General features: G+C 48.0%; 1 protein-coding gene across 4 annotated transcripts in view; it reads right to left on the bottom strand.

The window, feature by feature from the left end:
• Positions 1-12,811, bottom strand: part of TCF20 (transcription factor 20) — a 183,697-nt gene that overhangs the window by 63,761 nt on the left and 107,125 nt on the right. For all 4 annotated transcript variants that reach the window (XM_036931311.2, XM_057486317.1, XM_036931309.2 and 1 more), the window contains one exon: positions 1,743-7,415. In XM_036931311.2, the coding sequence (XP_036787206.2) occupies positions 1,743-7,379 (5,637 nt within the window). In that variant the 5' untranslated portion in view covers positions 7,380-7,415. The remainder of the gene's footprint in view (positions 1-1,742; positions 7,416-12,811) is intronic.

The raw sequence follows: 12,811 nt of genomic DNA, 5'->3' as shown, positions 1-12,811 counted from the left end.
TGCTGAAAACTTCCCCAATCTGGGGAAGGAGACAGTCTCTCAGGCCATGGAGATCCACAGATCTCCCAACACAAGGGACCCAAGAAAGACAACACCAAGACATATAGTAATAAAATTGGCAAAGATCAAGGATTAAGGACAGACTATTAAAAGCAGCCAGAGAGAGAAGTAAGATCACATACAAAGGAAAGCCCATCAGGCTAACATCAGACTTCTCAGCAGAAAACTTACAGGCCAGAAGGGAGTGGCATGATATATTTAATGCCATGAAGCAGAAGGGCCTGGAACCAAGATTACTTTATCTGGCAAGATTATCATTTAAATTTGAAGGATGGATTAAACAATTTCCAGATAAGCAAAAGCTAAGAGAATTTACCTCCCACAAACCATCTCTGCAGTCTATTTTGGAGGGACTGCTATAGATGGAAGTGTTCCTAAGGTTGAATAGCTGTCACCAGAGGTAATAAAACCACAGTAAAGAAAGTAGAACAGCTAATTACTAAGCAAATGCAAAATTAAATTAACTATCCCCTAAGTCAATCAAGGGATAGAGAAAAAGTACATAATATGATACATAATATATAAAGAAGGAAGGAGGAAGAAAAAGGAGGAGAAATAGAAAAGAACCTTTAGATTGTGTTTGTAACAGCATACTAAGTGAGTTAAGTTAGACTCTTAGACAGTAAGGAAATTAACCTTAGAACCTTTGGTAACCACGAATCTAAAGCCTGCAATGACAATAAGTACATACCTATCGATAATCACCCTAAATGTAAATGGACTGAATGCACCAATCAAAAGACACAGTAGAGTCACTGAATGGATAAAAAAACAAGACCCATCTATATGCTGCTAACAAGAGACTCACCTCAAACTCAAAGACATGCACAGGCTAAAAGTCAAGGGATGGAAAAAGATATTCCATGCAAACAACAGGGAGAATAAAATCTAGAATTCTACCCAACCAGCAATTAAACACTCAATTAAACATGAGGATGGGATAAAGACATGTTCAGATAGACAAGATCTCAAGGTATTTACCTCCTGTGCACCGTTTCTCAGGAAACTACTAAAGGATGATGCATTCCATTAAATGAGGGCCCAGGCTAAGAAGGGTGAAGTCCTGGGAATCAGGAAACAGCATTCAACAGAAGGAAGAAGTAAATGGTGATGAGGAACGGAACCCCCAGGGATAACAGTTATGAAGCAAACCTGAAGAATAAATACCCCAACTGGAAAAGTTTGGATTGGAAAACTGGTTCAAGAAAATAAAAAGCAAATAAAAGCATGTGTTAATAATTCTAGAGAAAAGTTTTAGAGGAAATAACCATAGTGTACTTCCTAAGTATTAGAGAGCCTGATGTTGAAAACTGGGAAAGATAGATCAGTAAATAACACAAATATCAGTGAAAGCTTGTTGTTCAGAAAGAGGAAACTGGCAGAGGACTCAGGGATCAGGTCTGAGGAGGGGCGGAGCAGGGACATCTGTCTCGTATCACGTATGTTGTATAGCACCAGCATGACTTTGTAACCCAGGGACACATACTATTTGATAAAAAAAAAAAGTCAAACCTTCCAAATGATTTCATTTTCTGTCCTTCATGTGGGGATAAGGACTTTAACCAGGTATTACTGTGTGATACATAAGAATAAAAAGTCAGGCTGAAACAAGCAGAGGTGGAAGAAATAGAACGAAAGAGACATAACAAAAAGCAAGCTGGTAAGGGATTTCTCAAACTCACCATCTCTCTGGCTATTTCCAGCGCTTCCTGCAGACCATAGAGCCTGCCACAGACCAGGTAGATTCCATTGGCCCAGAGAATACAGCCCTCGTGGACCCAAAATTCATTGCTGTCAAGAGGTAGTTCAGGGATTTGTAACTCCAGCTCGGGGCCACCTTCTGAAGTGGTGGGCGCGGAGGGCTTTGAGTCCAAAACTGTCTTTTCGCTGCTGCCCTCGGTGGTTGCTTTTTTACAAGGGAGCCCCCTGGACAAGGAGCGAGGGCCTCCGCCACAGTCTTCAGAGCGGTGCCGCCGCTTAAACCTGGGGTGGGTGGCCAGGCTCCTTTGCTCCTTCTGCTGCTCTTCCTCCTCCTCAGTGTCCGTCTTGGAGCCATTTGAAGTGCTTTTGTGACGCACCTTGACTTTGCTCTGGGTTTCCGTGGCCCTCTTGGGAGGCGGATTCTTCGGGAGAGTGGCTGCATAATCTTGGGGATAAAAGGGTCCGAAGAGGTCCCCCATGTTCCGGTAACTGGCCCACTTGCCACACAGACAGCAAACCAGGTGCCCCACAACAGAAGACTCTGTCACAACAGGGCCCTGCAGCATGAAGGACGACGCCGGGAGTGCCTTGCTTTCAGTGCTGCTGGGCGGAGGGGTCAGAGACCGTGGGCCCTTCCGACCCCTCACCAGTTTGGTCTGTTCTTCCTCCTCAGCATTGATGATTGTACAGACGGCTCCGAGTTCACACTTATTCACTACATGGATATAAGGGAAGAAAGTTTTGTTCTTCGCGTCGGCTTTATCCAGTGGCTGGGTGGCATACTTCAGTTTTATCTCCGGTTCTTGAGGCTCTACAATCGGGACTGCTTGCTTGGTTTTCCGCTTCCTTGGCTGCGCCCCAGGCTTCCTTCTCTCCCTCCTTTGCCTCTGCTTTTTTGGTTTTGGCTCTCCATCTGCAGAACTTTCTGGTATCTGAGGGGGCTGAGGAGGTGGGGGAGGCGGCTGCTGTTGTTTCTTTTGCTTATTCACACTACCAATGGGTCTCCCCTTCTTCTTTCCGGATGGGAAATACCCCTTTGGGGGGAAACCTTCTTGTTTGGGGGAAATCATCACAGTATCATTCTCTTTCTCTTCAGCCTTGGGGTTTGCCTCAGGGGCCAACACACCCGCTGGAGGTACATTCTTTGAGTCAGGGAAGATTAAAGGTGCTGTCCCACCCAGGGAACCCTCTGGTCTCCCCTGATTACTCCCAGGCTTCTGTGAGGTCACAGATGTCGCAGCACCGGGGGGTTCCTTCCCAGCAGGGACTGTGTCTGGGTGTGCCTCAGTCTTCACTTTGTCATCCCCACTGCCACGCCACTCCTCTGAAGACCTTGCAAGGGGCTTTTCTACATTCAGCTCCTGGTTTGTCATACAGACCAGGTCAGGTATCACCTCACCTTTTCTCTTCTCCATCTCAGCATCCTGAACAGCAATGCTCCCCACCTCAGGAGGCCCACTCTTCAAAGCCAGTATGTCATCAAGAGTAACCGTGTCTCCCCCAGCTTCTGCACTGTTTGAGGATGCACTCCTCCTAATATTTGGGGACGTGATCTTCTGAACTATAGCTTCCAATTTCAATCCCCGTCCTTTTCTTGGGGGCAGTATTTTGGTCTTAGCAGGACTTGTGAGTGTAACAGCAGGGCAGTTTCTACCATCCAGGCTTGGAAGGTCCTTGGCAGATTCTCTCTTAGGGAGAGACTTGATGTCCTGGCTGTGGGAAAGATGAGCATAGGAATTGAATGCTTTATCAGAGCCTTCTTTAGATGGATGAAGGAGGCGCCCTTTGTCTTCGGTGTTACTGTTCTTCACATCTTGTGACTGTCTCTTACTGGGAATGGGAGAGATAAAAGACCGGACACGCCTCCTCATGATTAAGGGATTTTGAGAAGAATGATCCTCTTGACCTGGAAGCCTTAGCATAACATTACTAGGTTTGGATGACTGTGTAGACTCAGCTAGTCCATGTCCATCGGTCTCGTGGGGTGGTCCATACCTTTTTTGAGTAGACATTCCTGGAGGACCACTGCTTTTGGCTGGAGAAGTCTGCCGAGAGAGATCCCAACAAGACTCTTGTTGTAACTTTTGGGAGCCGTGCTTCAATTCAATGCCTTTGTTAGACAGACCATCAGTAGGCAGGAGGCAGCGCCCACCTTCCTGACCACTGGGGTCGTGGTAAGTCCCCATTGGCGGGCCATACATCATACCATCTTTGTCATTTTTCAGAGGGCTCCGTACTCTGTCAAGAAACTGCTGCTGCCTTGGGCTCTTCCGTGGTCCCTCCTGCCTATGCTGGGCAGCGGCGATGACTCCCTGAGCAGAACTGCTGCCCCAGTCTTTATACTCCTCCTGTTGCTGTTGGTACATCTGCCTCTTATAATGGAGCTGAGAATTCAAACCTGCACTGGGGTCCCCATAAGCATGAGCCCGAGCATTTGTGTGATAAGCAGAAGCCAGGCTTTCAGAGTTGGAAGAAAAGGGAGCATGTAAGGAGCTCCTGTTGGCCCTCTCTGAAAAGGCCATGTGTGGGTTCATGTGATGAGGGTCTCCCCCTGGGCCTCTGCTCCTCCCAGGAGACATCTTCAATTTTTCTGAGAAGTCATGATACTGTGAAGGGGACCGACCCCTCATACCCTCTCGACCAACTCTGCCAGGGACCCGCCGCATTGGCGTGGGTCTGCTGTCTTGTGGGCCATAGTCTGAGATGGAATCATGGGCTGCTGCTCCAGGGCTGGCATTGCCTCGGTAGGACTCATGCTTGATGCTAGTAGGATGGCAATGTTCTCCCGATTTCTTATTGTTGAAACTAGTTTGGGATTTGGATTGTTCAAAGTCTTCCTCTTTTATCTGCCCACTCTGAGATTTCAGTTTTGTTTCCATGGACACCAACCCACCTGGAAGAATGACCGACTGACTTAAACTTGGATTGAGACGTTCATTCCTCCCTAGTCTGGTGTCAGCACCCATGTGTCCCAGTGAGTGAGCTCCTGGGTCCCTGACAATCTGTCTTAGTGGAGAAATATCACAAATCACGGATCTTCTTTCAGAGAGGGAACCCCCAGGCTCATGGGCTGATGACTGAGGATCTATTTCGAATTTTCTGGGAATTGGATAGTCGGCCAAATTGATTTGTTTCATTTCAGGAGCTGTGCTGCTTGGCTTCCTCTCCCAAGGGCCCCAGTGGGGGTTTTCTAACAGGGACCCAATGCTTTTGTTCAAAAGGCCCCTGCTGGCTAATTCATTGGTTTGACTAACCAAGACATTAGGCCTCGTGGCTCCTTCTAAGCCAGCAGTTATGCCCTGATGCTCCTGAGCACCCCTGGAATACCTCCTGTCAGGGTGGTGGTGGTAGCCCTGGAGTACTTCCTGCAGGAGGCTGGGGAACTTCTCATTTCTACCCTTCCGCTCCCCATGGCCAGTGAAATCCCCCTTATCCTGTCCTGTAGGATACTGCGGGAAGCCACTGACATTTCTCGGCATGGCTGACCCAAAACTATCTTTGTAACTGTAGCGCAGGCTCCCAGGAGACTTGCTAGACTCAGTTCTGCCTACAAAACTGGGGCCCACTGCAGAGTGCCCGCTCTGGCCATTTCCCTCTCCACTGTGGTTCGAGTTACTGTCTCCGCTCTTGTTTCCTTTGCTTCCTCCCCCAGGAGGCTCTGGCTGTGAAAGTGATGTGTGACTGGCTTCCTTTGCCCCACCAGTGCTGGGTGGCCTCTGAGTGGCTGCAGGATCATCCTCTTGGGAGCCTTTATCTTGTCCACCAGGCTTTTCTACCCGACTTGTCATGGCTTCCCGCGAGACAATCACCCCAACTGTCTTCTCATTGACTTTTGGGTTGCCCTCAGATGACAATGGCGTGTCCTTAGCACCTGGTGAGGTGGCCTCTTCTCTGGCTGCAGGACTGGCACTGAGTCCGGGGGCTTCATTCTGAGTGCCAGGTCCTGGTGAGGAGCCAGTCTTCTCTGAGGCTCCACCCTTGTAGGTGGTGTCGGAGCTGGTGCTCTGGCCACTTAACTGCCTCACTCTCTCGCCCTGATCCTCAGAACTGCTGGAGCAGCCTCCATCCAGCGACTCTGCCATAGGGGACTTCAGCTGTTCTTCAGGCTGTGAGGAGCCTTCGGAGTTCGTGCAGCTGTCTGCTTTCTTAGAAGATGAGGAGGGCCTCTTGGAGGTCTTCTTCTGAGGTGTCAGGGCATCAGAAAGTAGCATGTGCTGGACAGTATTAGGGAGATTGGCCACTTGAGTACTCAGGGCACTCAAACTACTCAACCCAGGGTCTGTCAGCCGCTTTTCTGGCACTCCTTCCAGCCCAAACCCTTTGAAGCCTGCAGTATGAGAGTTAGGACTGGGCATCATTGACGGGGTTGGGCTGAGCTGAGGCATTAACTGTAAAATTCTGTTTCTGGAACCCATGGGCACACTGCCTTGCCCACACTGGAGATTCTCCCCACTCTGCATAAGAGGGGATGGGGTAGAGCTACAGCTTGGAGACTGAACCACAGAGGCCGCTGGAGAAGGGTTAGAAATGGGGCTGAAGTTCTGGTGAAACTGCATGGGGGACCTCACAGGGACCTCGGGCTGGCTGTACTGGCCCACCTGGCCTTGCAGGGGCAGCTTGGCGGCAGCATTGGTATATGGCATCACATGCTGAGGGGGATGCTGCTGCGGCGGCTGTGGCGGCTGTGGCTGTGCCTGGCCCTGCTGCGTCCCCTGCGGAATCTTTGCCTGCTCAAAGTTTTTCATAGACTGAGGCTGATAGCTGTAATTTGATTGTGTTCCATAAGCCTGTGAATTAGAACCTGCACTGTGTCCTTCATACTGGGATCCAGCATTCACACTGTAGCTGCCGTCGTAGCTCTGTCCAGACTGGCCGAAACGCTGTGGTGAAGGGAAGGAGGAGGAGGACGACGAGGAGGAGGCAGCAGAAGACTGGTAGTGCTGGCCAAACTGACCCACTCGTAGCTGGTAGCCCGCAGCAGAGGATGGCAGAGCCGAGGGCCGCTGCATCGGCTGCAGGTGGGCTGAGCCAGACGCCGGCTGGCCCGCAGGCGGCAGGGACTGGTGGGCCTGGTAAAGCTGCTGCCTCAGCTGCTGCGCTTGCTGCTGCTGTTGGCTGGAAGCCTGCTGCTGGTATTGGGCGCTCCCTGGAGAGAAAGGCCCCGCGTAGTCCTGCTGATAATGAGACACGCCACCAAGGGTGGAGTGCTGTGCTTGAAACTGGCCCACATGACCCTCACTCCCGTACTGATTGCCAAAGCTGCTCCCCTGAGGGGGTCCATAGCTCTGCACGGGCCCAGAAGGCCTTCGCTGAGGAGGCTGTGGGGTTCCTGTTGCCACAGGGTCTTTGTTGCCTGCCATGTAGTAGAAGTCTCCAGCCTCTTTCCTGAAACCCTGGTAGCCCTGATGGCCAGAGGTCTCGCTAGCCATTGCTGCAGCCACTGCTGTGCCTCGTCGCCCACTGCCGCTGCTGCCGCCGCCGCTGCCTGCACCCCCAAAATTCTGGAACATCTGGGCCTGGCGAGGGCTGAACTCTTCTATCCGGGATGAGCCGTGCGCCTCCTGTGGGTAGCTCTGCTGGTTCCCGTGGTAACTGCTCTGCTCCCGGAAGGACTGCATACTGTTCAGCAGCGCAGAAGCAGGCCAACAGCCCTCCTGGAGGTGGAGGAAGACAAAGAAGAACATCAGACAGGCATCTCCTCAGGACAAATGAATCAAGTCTGATGAGAGAGGGGATACAGTAAGTCAGTTGCCCAGATGGAGATGATTGGTTTGAATTTCATCTCTCTTTATTTCTTATCCTAACCATTTTTTAAAAATGTAAACAAGCAGAGAACCGGCCTAAAGAGTGAGGCAGGAGGTATGAAAGAAACACTCTGGGTAAGTACAAATACAGTATAATGAGGGAAAATCTCATTATAAATGAGCCCCCCAAATTCCACTGGGTTATAGTATGAGGTGTATTATTACTACCAAAAAAATATATATATATAGCCATTTTTAAGAAAGTCTTCCAGTTATCGTAGGGAAGGAGGGAGAAAAAACTTTTTCTTTCATGTTTTAGATTGATCACTGAACTGAGAGTCTCCAATAATAATGAGGTGGCCACCCCACTGGCTGCCCCTGTCCCTGACTTTGAGAAGCAGAACTGGCCTGAGAAGAAAAGTCAGTCCCTTACATGCAAATGTGTGTTACTGCAAGTTTACTGAAATTACCAACTACCTGTGATGACTGGAGCCCCCAGGACACTCAGCTCTTACCACTGCACAGATCCTTATTGCTACAGCCAACCACACAAACTCAGGGGTTAACTCTTCCTGACACTTAATTGTCCAAGGCACTCCTCTCAGCACCCACCCTCAATTCCCAGAGACACAGGGCGAGGCAGCATAAGCCGATAACACGGTGACTATTCTTCCAGCTACTTTTGGGATGTGTACTGGAAGTGCCAGCACCTCCAGCACCCATGTAACTTCTATCTGCCAGGCCAGTGCTCACAAACTTACTACTGGACATTACTATGAAAGAAGGAATTGAAACACTTTAGAAGACAGCAAAAGATACAGAGGAAAGAAATAACTCATCAAGCCCGGACCTAGACTCTTCAAAGCCATCTGAATTAGTCAAGAGTTGCATTACCTTTGCTGATGTAATTAGCATAGGATATACCTTTCCCCTTAAACAATTAATAGAGTTGATTTTATTTTGCTTTTTGCCTACCAGAGCCACAGATGAGTAAAACAAGGCCAAATGCTCCAAATGACTTTGATTTTAAATCAGTTATTTAAAAAATAAGTCAGGAAAACACATATGGGCTAGGATAAGTTGGGGCAAAGTTTTCTTACAATGGCTTCTGAAGCCAGTTTCTTAGTTTCCTTTCAGGGGAAGCTGAAATGGAGTGGCCAGCAGTAAAGTCTGTGGTCTTTTTAAAAGACAAGTCAGGTTCCTTACCACCTGCACTGGCCTCACTGCACTGGCTCCCCATCTCATGCCAAGTGAAGCTGGGCTCGGAGGCCCAGCCTCCACCCCAACGATGACCCGTCTTGCTGTCTCCTAGCCCCCGCAGCAGGCCAAAGGCATGTCATGTCTACAGAGGAATTTTACCCTTGCCTGCGACGGTCCTCCTCCACAGCTACCTGACTCGCTCCTCTGACTTCCAAGGGCAGTGTCACGTGACTGGTAAGGCCTTCCCTGGTACCCTACTAACAGCTCATGCCACACCCTCACTGGCTTTCATGGCCTCCCTCCCCAACACTTACCCCAACAGACCCAGCTCTACTACTTGTGTTTTCCAACCCACTAGAATGTGACCTTCCTAAAGGGCAGAGACTGTGCCTTGCTGTAATCCTCAGGTGGTTAAAACAGTAAGAAGCACCTGACAGGTATGGTATGAACAAGTAAATGGTACACGAACCAGGCCTTAGAGAACTAGGCTACACTGACTTACAAGCTCAGAGGAGGCAGTGGGGGGTGAGGGAAGAATCACAGGAAGAGAAAACAGTGCAACCGTCTAAAAGCAGAGTTAGAGGATGCGGAAGACCCTGTCTGTAACAGCTGCCAGGTGTGGTTCTAAGGGGAAAAAGCCTCCTTGGGTCCACAGGAGAGCCCTGAAGAGACTGCAGACAGTCAACACCCATCAGGGCTGACGATGGTCAGTGACTCCAAACTTTAAAAGCTTGACCCACTTCTTCCTGAGATACCTTAGGTCCAAACGGCTAGATGAAAGTCTACTGCTTTGTACTGAGTCTGATTATTATATTAATCACCTGACCCAAATCATTTGAAGCATTCTAGTACAAATAATCTCCAAATCTAAAGGAAACTGCTTCCCATCCTCTTCAGATGACTAGTATTTTCTGTTCTAATGAATCTGCTGTAGTACTTGATACGATACCAGCACCTCACATGTATTTGTTCACCATTTCATCCTCACGACACAATATTCTCACTTACAGATGAGAAAACTGAAGCACAGGGTTCACAAGGCCCCTAAGCAGCAGGCCAGACTCAGTCTGGCAAGTCTGCCCCTCAGGCCACATTCTTTTTTTTTTTAACAAACATTTCCCCTTTTATTTTTTATCTTTCAGAAATATTTAGATTTATATATTTTTAATCTGATATTTTCCCCTGTGTGTATTTTTATATTATTTCCAAGCTGAGAAAGTTCTCGTTATTCCATATAGGTCAAATACATGCATATTGAATCAGGCTGCATTCTTAACAACTGTGCTACCCAGGGGGTCTGTGACACGGCCGTGACAGCTGTCACTTGTCCTATCAGCAGTCAGCCGTGAGGGTGGGTAGCCACCAATGGTCCTTTTCAGTATGTCCCTTCTCTGCTGCCCTCTCGCAAGGACGTCCCCAACTACTTCAGGACTGCCAGGAGCAACTCTGTCCCCACAGGTGTCCCCTGCTGGTGGTGTGCTAGCCTAGCTCTTAGCACTGGTGGCCCTTCACGGGATAAAAGGCGTCTGACAGGTTAAACAGAACAAAATGACTAACACTGGCAATTTAATGAAAAGCTTTCTTGAGAGATAATATCTTCATAAATACATGTTGTTTAATTAATCCTCTGTAAATAAAATCAGACTTCTGAAAATCTGTGTGTATAAACAAGATTGTCACTTGCTCCAAATTTTTCCTGAATGGATGCTCCTAAGAACTGAAGACCAGTCTGACATCAAGTCCCACCTCAGGCTGTCTGTTTCCTTCAGAAAAATCCTATCTCCAAAGAGGGGAACAGATTTGGGTACAATTCTTCTGAAGGTCTGTTCTCAGCCCTTTTCTGGAGTTTCCCTGTCCTGAATAATGCCCTTGTTTTCCCTACTGTAATAGTTCTGGCTTCTGGATTAGATGAAAAAGCATTCACAGTCAGTTATGTCCTGCAGGGTACTAGTCAAACTAAATAGTATAAATGAAGTAGATCTCGTCACCAGAAAGGGAGTGCAATTAATTTTTCTTAGGAGCTTCCAGTAAAGCAATTAGGAAAACCAAGTACCTAGATCAGCAAATGAAAATGTAAACCCAGAGTACTTGTAATTTTAGCATTAGCATGTAAAATAAGCTACTAAGAGATCATTCCAAGATTTTAAAGAAGCAAAGCATCAGTGTAGTCAGTTATAAAGCACTGTGATCAGTGACAAATGCCTGATTTTACTTGTTTGAATGAACACAGATGTAAAGAAAATCTGACATTCCACAGGAAGTATGTCACCCATAAGGAACTTATCTACACACTCTGAAAAAGAAGTTTACCAGCGCACCTTCCTCCCAAGCTCTCCTCCTTTCTTGGTTTTCTCTTATTTTCCTAACTTTCTGAATGATTTCAGAAGGGCAATGGCACTTGCGAGGTCCACAGCTTACCGCCTTTATGTTTGGTGGTCCAGAGTCCACATGCTGACCTCACTACAACCACTGCTTCCCGCCGTGGCTGTGCTCTATTTCACTACAGGGCTGCCAACTTTGCCCCTTGCAGAAACCAACATTAGCTTTCTTTGTCCTTTCTTCACACGTTCCAGTCCATGTTCTCCACAAAGTTATCCAAACCAACTTCAAGAGTTTCCTCAAGAGATCTTTTCAAGGACCTGCTTGCTTCCTCTTTTGTTTCATGTTCATTTATTTTCTGCTTGTTCTCCTTCCTTGCCTTGAAAAACTGCTTCAGTTCTCAAGACATGACATCACACATCTCCTTATGTCCTGTCTGGTGGATTATTCTGTTTGCCCTCCAGCTCAATCCTCGCCCATCTCCACCCTATTCTATGCCCTGAGAGGGGGCACCGTAGGAACTATAAGAGGCTCTGGTGCCTCTCTGGCATCTGGCAGGTTTGGCAGCAAAGAGGCAGGAGGAGAGTGAGGAGGATTTTTACTCTCCTGGCTCCCACCCTGCAGTCACTGAGGCTGGCTGAGGCTCTGCCAATGGCCACCTTATGTTGAGCAACCTGCACAGCCAGCTTCTCTAGGCTCTGGGAACTGCTTCTTCCTCTCACCTTTCAGGCCCAGGGGTAGTAACAACTCCTGCTACTGCTAGCCCAAGAGATCCCACTCTTTCCACTGGACCCAACCCTGCTTGCCCCTTGTGTACAGCACCCATTCTGTACTGTGGTCAACTCAGCAGCAACATGATCCCTCTCCTAGTTCTCCTCTGCAGATCAGAAACTGGGAGCTATTTTCCAGAAGCCCTTTCCCAGCAGAGTTCTGGGTTAAAGTTTGCAAGAGAAGCAGAAGCACAAGAGAGATTTAAAAACAGAAGAAAATGAGAGATTGGTTGTCCCAGAGATAGCTGCTGTAGACATGCATTCATACTGGCTTCCTTTGAGCTCACAGGGACCACTCACTGAGGAACTGCAGTCTGCAAGGATCAGGAACAACTTCCCTGACCTTCTCAATCCCAGTTCTTCCGATGGCTGGGGAAGCCCTGAAATCCTCTACCAAAACACTCCATACCAGGATTAGAAAGCTTCCCTTTCCTGAAGGAACCCTGAATGACACAATTAAATGTTCCTCAAATCATTTATTTGAGTGTGCCCATCTGTTTCCTATCAGGACCCTAACTAATATAATTCTTCTTTCATTCCTAGGGTTTCAGTAGAATATTATCACTTGGGTGCTAAAAGACTTCTGTTTCATGTAGTATGGCATACCAGAGGGACTAAAAATCCTCCCCCAATGAAACACACAGAAATGTCAGATAAATTGCACAGCCAAGCTGCAAGAAAGGAAGAAATGTCCAGGTTCCAAAATCGGATAGGATACCAAAAACAGAGTAGCAAACAGGTGCTGGGCTCTGACTGCCACTGATGGGGTGGGGTGGGGTCTACAGGACTTATTAGCCATATGGAGATGGTTTTAGTAACCAGGGACAGAGAACTAAGTCTCCAGCCCTCTTTAGGTGGCAGTAGGGAGACAGAACAGTCACTTCTGCATGTAAAGACTGGGCAGTATCACTTGTGGCTGGAGTAATTTCTGTAAAAATGACAAAATACATTTATTCATAAGTAGTCATAAACACATTTTCAATGACAAAATTGTTCCTTCTTTAACTGACCCAATTA

This window comes from Manis pentadactyla, chromosome 10 (genome assembly GCF_030020395.1).
Source record: "Manis pentadactyla isolate mManPen7 chromosome 10, mManPen7.hap1, whole genome shotgun sequence".
Taxonomy (NCBI): domain Eukaryota; kingdom Metazoa; phylum Chordata; class Mammalia; order Pholidota; family Manidae; genus Manis; species Manis pentadactyla.
This window is presented reverse-complemented; position numbering and strand designations above follow the sequence as displayed.